We start from the raw sequence: 12,704 nt of genomic DNA, 5'->3' as shown, positions 1-12,704 counted from the left end.
GTTGGTAGTTTGGTGGTGCAGCCAAGAAATAATGAAAGAAAAGAAAGCATATACCGAGATATTGGTGTAAAAACTACGACAAACGACAGAACAAGGCAAGAGATTTACATATGGCTCTATGTAGATTCAACACTCACCTTGATAGTTCTGAGGCCAAATGGTGGGTACATTCTGCTGTAAAATGTGAATGCATCAAATCAGTATATACCCTGTAGTATTTTATATTATATAAATGACTTACCATTGGCACACTGTAGTACTGATAGAATGGCTGATATTGCATGGCTGAAGGTGGGTAGATGGCTGGCACTCCAGCGGCTGTAAAGTCAGTAACTAAGTTTGGTTAAATTGTTCCCCACACATTGATGATGGTTTTTTTTGTTGGATGTTGTACGAGTAGTAGATTGTTGTTTGTTGATTAAATAGAAAGAGATTTATATGAAATATATAGAAAAAAGAACAAAAACGAAAAGAAAGACACTTTTAATTGAGCAAAGAACTGAAGCTGCAAAATGATGAGTACTCAGAGATCCTTCAAAACAGACAAAAACAGGCGACTATTCCACTAGGAGCACATCCATTCACTTGTGTGAAATATTATACAGCGAATGTGTCTCATAGTGGAACAGAGAGGAGGAGTACGGGGTGGTACGGTAAGCACTCACCTGGCGGATATACAGCGGCTGCAAACTGATCCATCGGTATATTGCTGATCGGTGCCGGCGGCGTGGTTGTGTAGTAAACAGCTCCATTTGTGGCCACAATCGACTGCAGAGGATTGGGCTGTTCGAAGAGGAATACCTTTAATAAGTTTTACAACTGTAAAACTATCTGCAAAAGGGTGCATACACCCCCTCTCTTTCACGGAGAAAGGGGGGGGTGGGAAGACTCACCTGTTTCTTGATGGCCGGCGCAATGTTCAATTTGCGATCACGTAGAACCACGCACTCACCCTGTGATTTCCACAGAGAGATCCAAAGAGAGCGACAGAGATGGGATGTCATGGAGATGTGAAAGAAATAGAGGAAGAGAGCATAAATGGAGGGTGCATTAGAAATCGCATTAGATTTGCATTTATCGAACACACAAGCCGAACGAAGAAATTCAAATTCAAATCGAACGCAGCAGCATTTAAAAAATCTCAACCAAAACAAAAATATAGTTAAAAATTAATGCTCAACGCTTTTTGGTTTTATGGTTTTACTGTTTCAAAAATTCATTTGTTCATTATTTTTTAAAGATATTATCTTTTGCTTGGCCATGGCTATATAGAGACAGAGAGAGAGAGAGCTAGAGAGAGAAACACGTGCCAAGGCAAAAATACCATTACCAAATACATGTGTATTATATAATATATATATAATGTGTATGTGTGTGAGTATATAGTGGTGTGTAAGTAATGTTTTATTACAACAAAATGTCATGTACAGTATATTTGCAGCAATGTTTTTTTTTCTGGCTTAAAAAGCGATAAAATTCATTTGCCAACACTTTTTGCAAACTTTGTAATTTTTATCTTTTGTTTTTCTATATTTTTTTTCCTTGTTTTGCGGCACAACGAAAATCAACAACATGTCTCATTTTAATCAACAAACAAAAAAACCAGTAAAAATTAATTAACCAGAATAATAAACTCATTAAAAAATTGAAAGAGATCAAAAGAAAAAAAAAAGTATTCAAAATATGGCACAAAAGCGTTTAAAGAACAATTAACATATTTCTGTTTTCTCTTTTTTTTGTTTTGAAGCTGTGGCTTTTCTTTTCTCCTTTTTTCGTGTTTGCGAACGGAAAATCAATTGATTCATAAATGGAAAAACTCATTGGAGAAGAGAAGTGTTTGGTTTGTGTAAATATGTAAGGATAGACCGCAAAAAATGTAAAAATTAAATCAAATTAAATTGTTGGCAAAAGTACTTATTGTGGAAAACCGCCCTTTTCTCCCTTAACGAAATCAGATTTTCCTTTTTGAAGGGAGCTTTTCTTGAAATCCTCTTTTAAAATACCCCTTACCGCCCTTTCGTCTTTCAATGGAAAGTATTCTTGGTAATCCTTTTCGGTCGATGATGATCAGCTACCGACCTTGTTTTCGGCCCATTAAAAATGCATTTGGCCCCCGCACTTTGAGCCAATATTTACGAGTATCAGAGCCAACAGCCAATTTACATTTAATGCGAGTATCGTAAGTAAACTAGCACTCAGCGGAAGAGGATGACAGCTTTGAGAGCTGCTCAGGAGCAGAAGTAAGAGCAGGAGCAGGAGCAGCAGCCACAGCAACAGCAGCAGGACCGGGACGACGAGTTCATCTTTAATTGCCAATTAGTCCTGCTTCTGATACCCTTGTGATTTGCGCTTGAAAAGGACATGGCTCCACCACTGTTACTGCTGCTCAAAGAGAGAGATAAGCACAGAGCCGACTCCTTGAGGACGAAGGGAGCGAGCGAGTGACCTGTCCTGGCATCAGCGGTAATAACCATTAACCTAAGCAAATGTTTGCAGGCCGACGAAGATGCTGTTCCTGCTGCTGCTGTTGTCGTTAAAAAAAAAACAACAACAAGGTGGAAAATGAAAATGAAATATAAGGAAAGGCAGGGCAAGGCAAGGCAAGGCAAGAAAAGTAAAGGCCTCTTCTGCGTATCCTTTCTGACCGCCGACGGGCAAACATTCTTTTCATTTATGTTCGAGTCCTCCAGCCACGAGCCACGAGCCTCGGCATAAGGATAAGGGCCCCAACAAAAGGGCCAGGAGAGCACACAGTCGAGTCGACAGAGTAAACTAAAGATGAAACGTATGCCAGAGAGCAGAGCAGAGCAGAGAGCAGACCAGGACCCACTTCTTTCTTGTCTTGACTGAATTTAATTAAGAATCCTTTTGGCTGGGGCCTGGCTTTTACGGTCGGCCTTTTCCATTTCTTTTGTCTCACGGACACGCACCCTGCAGGACACACACACACACACACACAGACACACAAACAAAAGGACAACAGAAGAGGAGGCTGTTCACTGTTTTAACGGTTGCTTTTTTGGGGTCCACTCTAAAAATAATGTAAAATTGAAGAGCTGCTTCTGGGCAAATCTCATACATTCGAAATGCGTTTTGTGGGGTCCGCAGTCCATTCTCTGCCACACACAAATTTGTGCTAATCTATAGCTGTTTATGGGTGTGGGTGTGGGGGTTGGCAGGGCTTTAGGATTAGTTTCCCAACAGAAAATTAGAGTAGAAATTGAGGTAGCAGTGAGGCAGAGACATGGAGAGGTGGAGAGTTGTGTGCGTGTGGTTTTTCCCCGAAACCCTAGTTTTCCTCGTATTTATATCATTGTGTGGCTTTTGATGAGTGTCCTCCCTCCCTCCACTCTCTCTCTTTATGGGTAAAACTGAATGTGAAACTTTTCAAAAATGAAATTTAATTAGTGTGTGTGCATCTCTATACGTGTATGATCCATGACTATCAGTGTGTGTGTGTAATTTTGTGTGTGTGTTTTTGTGTAAATTAAAACTTTGTTAAACGTTGGTAAGCCCATTGTTTGCTGCTGGTAGCCCTAGACCTGTGTCCGTGCCCGTTTTCAGCCTTTTTTTTTTTGTTGTTGCATAGAAGTGTTGTCGTTGTCGTTATCCTGCTGTGTTGTTCCGCCTTGGGGCACATTACTCGAGTACTAGGTACTAGCGTTGCATTGTTGCTCTCTGTTGCTCTGTTTGTTGTTGGTTGGTGGTTCGCTCTTTTAGCTTTTCCCCTTTTGGCTTTTGCCAAGGACACTTGTATGTCCCAGAGAGCGAGTGGAAAAAATTGCAAAGAGGAGCCCAACAATGTGGAGCTAACAACAATGCATATTAATGACGAGGCAGCAAAAGTTTTTCACTTAATATGCCACAGAGCACAGAGCGCACGGCGGAAGCTGCAGATAGATAGAGCGCGGGAGAGGGAGAAACAAAAACCAGAGAAATGTGGGATGAGCATTTTCCCCACCAGAAATGGTTAAAAGTTGCATCAGGGGCAGGGGCATGGGGCAGGACAGGGCAGTCGTTATGCAATAATTATAATCAATTAGTATGCACCTGGAGTGAAGTGGAGGAGGCAGAGGCAGCCAGTCCCCAGATCATGAGTCTATATTAGGGATGCCACAAGTTGTGTCTGTGGCAGATAGAGCGTGGGCTACCCACCCGACTTGGAATCGAACTGGGAACATTTCCCTACAGAGACCAATCTACAGCTCAATGAACTTTTTTTATGGCGCACTTACTTGTGGAATAAATCGTATTATAAGTTCATGAATTGTTGTAGTTTTTGTTGTTGTTTCTTTTTGGTTTTTTTATTTTTTTTATTTCGTAATTCAACAATTGAGAGGCAGAAACGTAAAAGATGTGCAGCAACATTTACACGAAATCAAAATCAATAATCAGAATATGCAACGAACGGAATGCAACGGAACTAACGGCACTAGAAGGTACGCAATATCTGGGCTAATAATTCTATTTAAGTACGGTCTCTAATCTCTTGGCCAAACAAAAACAAAAAAAAAAAGAAACAACAACCAAAGGAGCAAATGGCCAACAAAGGTTTTGCTAATTGAATTTTTGAAGTTTTTGCAATTAAAATATGAGCGGTTAAAAACGGTGCAACGGAACTCAACATTTGATTTTCAAATTTGCATTTGCGCTCAAAAACACGGGCATTATACTTTCGATCTATATAAGGTGGTGTATCATCTATAAGGTGTATCTGTATCTGTGTGTGTGTGTTTATCTATAAGGTGTATCTGTGGGTGTGTGTGTGTGTGTGTGTTTAGGGGGGTTAAAGGTGTGTGTGTTTTGTTGGTGTTTTTTCTGTGGCAATATGAAAACGATATAACGTAAACGCAACGGTAATTGAAATGGTAACGTAACGTAACGTAATATGTTAACGCAACGTATAATGGATAAACGGATAACGTAACGCTTGAAACGTAAAACTCAACGCAAAAAACGCAATAAGAAGGAAAAAAATTTATAAAAAACAGGAACAAAGAGAGTGCCGTCCGTACCTAAAGGCGGTACATCATCATTTTCTTTCGATCCTCAATAAATCATATTATATCATATCATATCATACACGATATATCATATGATATATGTAAGTATGCCCCCCTCCTACTGGAGTGTGGTGGTCGTTCTGGTAGTAGGAAGAAGGCGGCGTCTCATACTAGTAGTAGCAGTAGTAGTAGTACATAGTAGTAGTAGTAGTAGTAGTAGTAGTAGATATAGTAGTATCTTTTGTGTGTTGTGGGGTCAGATAGGTGGTGGTGTCGGTGGCAGTAGGGGCCCTAAAATATCGAAGGGATCATCACAATTTATAAGGTTTTTTTTTATCGGTCGTGTGTGTCTCTTTATACTCGATAATCGCACGACGATTCTAGAGTTTAAATGAGAATTTGTATGATTGTAGGTGTATGGGATGGATGATATCTATACGAGAGTATAGTGTGTTTTTTTTTCTCGGTTCTTTTCTTTCGTTCGGGTGTTGAAATCATAATTGAAAGTTGTTGTTTTGTTTTGCAACAGGCGACGGCATTAGCAGGATAAGAAAGGATTTGTCTCTCAGTGGAGCAATACTCACATCCGATTGCAGTCTTTGCGCCTCCTGCTCTGTCTCGAATGTGACAAAGCCATATCCCTTGCTCACACCAGCACGATCCACAATAATTTTGGTGCTCTTCACTGTACCGTAGGCGCTGAAGACGCGCGTCAAATCAGCTTCGGTGGTATCGCCACTGCAACACGAGAGACAGACAGACATGAGTAAGTGTACCTCATGGATAGTTATGTAACTGGGGTAGAGCATGTCTTACCTTATTCCGCCCACAAAGATACGATTTGGTATCAATGTGCCATATTTGGGCGCCGCCAGTGGCGCATCCAGTCCACCAGCAGGCGCTGAGGATGGCGGCTGTGCCGATATTTTGTGCATCTCACCGGGTGTCGTCTCCAGACGAAAGTTGGCCCCAAATGGCAGAATCTTGAGGCTGTTATTTGTCGTTGGGGGTGCGCGCTGGCCGAATTTAAATCTTCTCTGTGGCAAAGCCTTTTGCTCTGCCTTTTCCTTCTTCGAAAGGATGCGACTGGGGTTACTGGACAGACTACAATTAGGCTGCGGCTATTGGCGCTGCTGGTGCTGATGCTGCTGCTGTTGCTGCTGCTGCTGATAACGTGATAATTGTTGTTGCAAGCATAGGTACAGAGATGGATGGAAATATAATCTGTATCTGCCGATAGCTCTGGCACTGGCTCTGCCTCTGATCCGTTTGTGATATTTATTCTACAGAATATACATATGTATCTGTAGTTCTATTCGGTTTTGACGTATCTCTGGCTTCTCCCACACAGATTCCTTTGTTTTGTTGACTCGCTCTAAATCTAGAAACGATATCGAAATTATATAGAAAAGTGAGAGAAGAGAATTAGTTAGTTGTGTGCTCATTAATAAACCATTAAAATAATCAGCCACATGGCGGGGCACTACAAAAAAAAAAAAAAATAAATAAGGAAAACCCAGAGAGAGAGAGAGAGAGAGAGAGAAAGAGAGACAAAGAATTGCCCCCTACATTTCGAAATGAATCTATTTCTGGCGATAAAGCAGCAGCCACACAGCGACATATGTCACACGAGGGAAAATGCTCAATGCACAGATATACAAAGATACACGGCTACGCAGATACAGGGAGAGACAGAAAGAGAGAGAGAGAGAGAGAGAGAGAGAGAGTGGTAGGTAGACTGCTGCTGCTGATGCTGCCTGGCAGTGCCACACATGTGTGCACCATAAATTCACCTTCAGAGGCAACGAGACGAAAGACAACTAAATAGCACAGAGAGTTTAATTTTAACAGCAGCCGCCGCACACACTTATGTATCTGAAAGATACATGCCTACATGGACACAGCATGCAGCAGGCAGAGTACCGTTTTAAGTTGTATCTATGAGATATCTATGTGAACATTTACATATAGTTAGCCCGAAACCTCCAATCGAATGGATGACAGCCGTCTTTGCTGTGAACAAACATTTGATGTATCAACGAGATGAAGGGATACACGCACATGCCCCAAAATAGGGACATTGCATGCCACCAGATACAGTTACAGTTACAGAACCCCAAACATCACCCCCATTTAACGATATATTTTATTTGTGTGTATACCTCTATGTGTATCGCTTATCATTCCACATTTATCAGAGGGAGAACCCACAAAAAAAAAAACAACTGTCTGTCCGTCCGTCCGTCTGATGTCCGTCCGTCCGTTGTCCGGGGGATTGGCACATAGCAATGAAAACATAATTAAAATTTTCATTAACAATGAAAATGTCAAAACTGTTGGCGTTTGCCCGCTCGCTCGCTTGCTTCGTTCCGTTTCGTTCGGACATTTCAATTGTATTTGATCGATTCATCAGATACACGGAATGTCCCATGCACCCCCCCTACAGATACATATGTATCTGTGTATTTGTGGATTCACGTAGCAGATATCTTTTTAATGAACGGTGTGCTGCGCGCGTGTGTGTGCTATGTGTGTGTGTGGGCCAACAACACGTGATTATAACTCTACTTTCGACCACACGAACGAAAAAAAAATAACACAAAAGTATCTCTATCTCTTCGAAACTAATAAATTTAATGCAAATGTATCTATAAATTATGTTCAACTATAAATATATATGCTTAACAATAGTCAAATGAATATCTTTATATATTTTTTTTTATATAATTTTTTTCTCTCATTAAAAACCGACAAAAATCGTTTCGCTTCTATGGCGGATTATGGCTATATCTGTAGCTTGTATCTATATCTATATATCCTATAAATACTCGTCGCAATCCGTTCATACTCGTATTCTCCTCTAAAAGCTTTTGGCCCCGCATAGATTTTCTGGGCTCTCGAACGGAAGCAACGAAAAGTGGGCGATGTCTAAGTGCCCCTGACATGATTCATGGATGGGATACATGAGTGTCCGGCCCTCATTCACACACAGAAATCTTAATTATTAAAATTGTGTGAAATTATGGCTGATTTTTGAGCAACTTTAAGGCCTAGGTATTAGAAGAATTGAAGAGTGACGTAGCAGCAGGAGCGAAAAACTGTGAGAACAGAGAAAAAATAGAGAGAGAGAGAAAACCAGAGTATAAATAATTAATATATTCATTACGGCGGAAGACCCCAGCAGAGAAGAGACGAGAAGCCCCTGACATCGACATCGGCCATGGAAACACCCACAGCACGGCTACCTAGCGCTGGAGGCCAGAGGTCAGGCCGGAAAAATCACAGAGTCAGCATCGAAGCGTAGAGGTAGAGGCATGACAACGGAAGGTAGCAAGTGCCAGTGGCAGTGGCAGTCGCTCCATCAATGGAATTTAATCAACAGCAGCAGCTTAAAACTCTACCAACCACCCCGCGGCCAAAAAATCGGCCACCTCTCCCCGCTGTCAGTCATTCAATCAGGCAGTCCGCCCATCATTCCCTCAGTCTCTGCCACATGGCGGTGGGTGTGTGCTTGGGTGTTTGGCTGCTGCTGGCTACTCCACAATATTGCAAAATTCCACGTGCGAAAATTGCGCGAGTAATGGCTGACGATGAAGAATTTTATTATCCATGGGGGCTTCACGTATCCCATAGATACAGATACAGATACGGACACGATACGACTACGGCAATTCTCTCTCGTGGGAGTGTATGTGGCAGATACAGATACAGATACATGATCTCATGCTAAAGAATTTAATAATTTCCCTCGATGGAATGCACACTGATTGGATCATTCCTCACTTCTCTCACTCTCTCTCACTCACTCTGTTGAAATGCGGGAAATGCAGTCCGGAAAAACACGTTTACAGTTTGCAGCTCAATATTCGATTGAATTCGCACAACATTTAATACAACACACAAAAACATTCAATGGCAGTGGCAGTGGAGCTTCATTCAGTTTCGGCGTTTCATTTGCTCGTTCCTCAATTTATTTTTTACATTTTTCACATTTTTTTAAACTTTTTTTTTTTGTGGCACATTTCAAGCGTAACTTTTGGGCCAATTAGGGAAATGCAATTAGCCAAAAAGAGAGAAAATGGAGGAGGAGGAGGAGCAACTGTGGGTAGCGAGAAGGTGGGCGGAAGTGGGAGGGGGAGGCTCTCGTTGTGGCTAGCGAGAAAAGTAAAAGGAGTGTGTGCTAGTTCTAGTTCTGGGCAAATATGAAAGAGAGAGGAACGTAGAAGGGCTACGCCAGTAGAAGAGCTACAGCTGTTGGCCATTGGGGGAAGCTACAGTTCTGGCTATGAGGAGGGAGATGAATCTGTGTGTGAGAGAGAGAGAGAGAGAGAGAGAGAGAGTGCAAGGTTGACCTATAAAACTGGCGAACGTGGCAAAGTGTGGCAGAGTGTGGCACAGATACTACGCGGCGTATAGAAAAGGAAATGAAGTAAAAACACACAGCTGTGTGGCCAAGAACAAGGCCAAAAGGGGGCTGCCAGTGCCAGGAGAAAGCATAGGGAGCACTGGAGGGAAAGAAGGCCAACAGAGAGAAGCAGCGAAGTAAGGCCAAGAGGAGAGAAGAGTCAGAGAAGCAGCAGAAACAATCAGGAAGGATGCAAAAGGGAAGGAGCCAATGCAAAGGAAATAGGGAAGCAAAAAGTGTGTGGCAGAAGGAAGGATGGAGAAGTGTTTGGCAGCAGGAAGGAAGGAGGAGTGTTTGGCAGGAGTAGCAGCAGTTCTTTCCCGTAGAAATACAATTTAAAAACTAAACTGCACACAAGAGACAGTCTGTGCAGTCTGTGCCGTCCCCAAGTAGCAGATAACAAAACAGCAAAGCCAGTGTTCACTGTACTCCTGCTACACGTGCACATCCTTTGTCCTCGTATGCAAAAGGTGTATATGTGTGTGTGTGTGTGTGTTCGTCCTTGCCAAAATGTGGCAGACCCAAGGCGAGTCGATAGTCAGGTGCTGATAAAACGCTGACACACAGGGCGAAAGAGAAAGCAAAGGGAAAGGTGAAATTGCTGCGCCTGGCAGTATGCTACACAAAATGTGTGGCACCATCAGATAGGAGCTAGGAGAGTGGAACGGGGTGAGGGAAGAGGGTAGAGGGGAGAGGAAGGAGGCATGTGACAGCAGAAATCCCCCGTGTGTGCACTCATATCCTGTTGGCCATCCCAACCATCTGTCCATCCATCCATGCATCCTTCCATCCATCCCCACAGATAAGTCCGTATCCAAGTCACATAAGGACAATTAGCCAACAGCAAAAGGCTGTGGCTCAAAACAGCTTAAGAGCCCATAACGGCAAACATCACGAGGCAAGCAGCAGCAGCAGGAGGAGGAAACATTTTCGGAGGGGCAGCAGCAGCAGCAGCAGCACTAGGAGTAGAAGCTCATGGCTCTGATGGCTGAATGGCTCTGATGGCTGAATGACTGAGGCATGACGATGACGCTGTGGCATGTACGTGTTGGTGCATAACTTAACTAAAAAAGGAACGCCGCCTACTCACAGCAGCCATGTGGCAGCGAGTGGGTTAAGGATATGAAATCTCAATGGAATGGAAACAGAGTGGCGGAGGCCAAAGGTCAATTGAAGTTCCCCGTAAGAAGCAGAGAGAGAGAGGGAGAAGGGGAATCACGAGAGTAGAGAAGAAAAGAGCAAAAGTCAGTCAGGAGGCCAAGTCAAGTGTAAAGTGAGAAAGCGCACAAAAATGGCACACACACACACAACCACACATATCCATGGGATATGTGGATGCACTGACGGACTGACTGACGGACAGTCCGCCGGAAGTGGAAGTGCCTCGAGCGCCTCGATTCGACTCGACGCTCAACGCTCGACTCTCGGCCCACCTCTGCAATCCGCCCACATGTTATACAATCCTTGAGCGAAGACGAGGACGAGGACATGGACTGTGTGTGTGGACGATGGGTGCATGGGGCTTTTGGGTGTCAGTCAAGTGAAAGGAAATTGTAGCACACAGAAGCAGAACCAGAGCGAACGGCAGCGCCAGACAAACCAACAGACAAACATCATCATCATCATCATCATCCTCGTCCACATCCCCATCCCCGTCCTCGTCGTGTTGTGAATGGTGGGAAGCAAGAAGAAGGAGGAGGAGGAGACGACACGAGACACGAGTCGCAGGGCTTTGGGCTTTGGGCCTCAGCAGCAGCAGCAGCTAAATTGATGGCCTGCCATCAAGGGATGGAGGCACATCCATCCGCTCCCTACACATCACCAACATCCAAGCCAGCCACCCACTTCTTCTTCTGTGCCCTTCGTCCTTCTTCTTCCTTCTTCTACTGCCTGCCACTCCTGCTTTCCCTCTTGCCCCCGCCCACACCTACATACATACATATACTATGTGGCACACACAAAAATCCATAATCCTCGACAGTAGAAGCCAACAGCAGAAGTAGCAGCAGCAGCAGCAGCAGCAGCGGCAGCAGCAAAAGGGAAACGTTAAACTACAAAAGCGCGAGCACAAATTGCTACGAAGTATCTGTATGCCTGTGTGTGTATGTTTGTGTGTGTGTGTGTGGCATGTGGCGTGTTTGCTTGCATGTGTGTGTGCGTATCAAAGCCAAAAAACTTGTGTGAAACAATGAAACTTTTGCTGCTTCTGCCGCTGCCGCTGCCGCTGCCACTGCCACTGCCTGTCCAACTTCTTGTATTTGTATTTGGATCTTAGTTTTTCCTTATTTTTTTCTGTTTTTTTTCTGTTTTGGCCCTTGTCCAATATTTGTGCCCCGCAGCGGGAGACAGAGTGAGGGGGGAGAACTTGAAGTCTTCCTACGGATTGGTGTTTCTGGTTTCGGAATTAATCTCAGGCAAATATATATCCACAGAGCCAGAGATCCATCTAACTCATGAAGTTTCCAACCATTTCCATTCCATTCCCCCCCTCCATCTCTCCACCCCTCCCACTGACATATGTGTATTTGCTTGCGGTTGCTGGATGCTGCTGCAGCAAAAAGTTTCCGTTTTTTGAAGCATTTTCGGTTGGATGATTTATTGCCACTCTTCAGGGTTTCAGGGCTTTACGGCTGCGCGGGTTGGGGGCAGGGACAACGCTGCGTATGAGCGATGGTCGGGGGAGGCTAGAAGGAAGGACGGTTGGCTGGTTGGCAGCTTCTGGTTGGATTGGATGTCCCCCTGATGCGGATTATTGTCTACGCTGACAAAGGATTTAAGCGGAATTTGATATACAGAAAGAAGAGACGAGCAGAAGACACGAAAGGCGAGGGAGCGAGCGGGCGCGTAATGGAGAGGAAGGCTGAAAGGGCTCTCTGTGGGAGCGATACGAGAGCCCATCCATTAAATGCTGTGGCAAATTAAGTCATTAAAAAACAATTTCCAAAGTCCGTATACGTAATCCGAAGACAGCAGACAGGAGCAGGAGCAGGAGACACGCGCAGGATCATCGATGAAGGGCGGAGCAGTTGGTCCTGTGGCATCAGGTGTAAAAGAAAACTCCCAAAAATAAAGCATAAATATGCAAATTTCACAGTCACAGTCACAGTCCCGCTGACGGCGGGAGGGACCCATAAAAATGCAATCACACAAAAAGCGAAAAATAGAAATGGAAAGAAAATGCTCTACCAAAGGAAATGTCAAAAGGAAAAGCCAGCAGCAGCACCCGAACCAGCACCAACACCAGCCAAATAAAAGGAGGCAAAAAGTGAAAAGAAATGACGTAAAAGTGTGACTCA

At 43.8% G+C, this 12,704-nt stretch overlaps 1 protein-coding gene across 8 annotated transcripts in view; it reads right to left on the bottom strand.

Annotated features, from left to right (window-relative positions):
* LOC111068613 (protein boule) overlaps positions 1-12,704 on the bottom strand; it is a 34,634-nt gene that overhangs the window by 6,238 nt on the left and 15,692 nt on the right. For 5 of the 8 annotated variants that reach the window (XM_022358212.2, XM_022358218.2, XM_022358220.2 and 2 more), the window contains 6 exons: positions 5,820-6,384; positions 5,588-5,741; positions 894-953; positions 666-801; positions 242-333; positions 138-174 (listed from right to left, as the gene is read on the bottom strand). In XM_022358212.2, coding sequence (XP_022213904.1) covers positions 138-174; positions 242-333; positions 666-801; positions 894-953; positions 5,588-5,741; positions 5,820-5,938 — 598 coding nt within the window. In that variant the 5' untranslated portion in view covers positions 5,939-6,384. The remainder of the gene's footprint in view (positions 1-137; positions 175-241; positions 334-665; positions 802-893; positions 954-5,587; positions 5,742-5,819; positions 6,385-12,704) is intronic. The other 3 variants (XM_022358215.2, XM_022358216.2, XM_022358217.2) reach the window with 3 other exon arrangements.

This window comes from Drosophila obscura, unplaced genomic scaffold, assembly GCF_018151105.1.
Source record: "Drosophila obscura isolate BZ-5 IFL unplaced genomic scaffold, ASM1815110v1 contig_1, whole genome shotgun sequence".
NCBI lineage: Eukaryota > Metazoa > Arthropoda > Insecta > Diptera > Drosophilidae > Drosophila > Drosophila obscura.
Note: the sequence above shows the minus strand (reverse complement) of the source record. Positions and strands in the feature narration are given on the sequence as shown.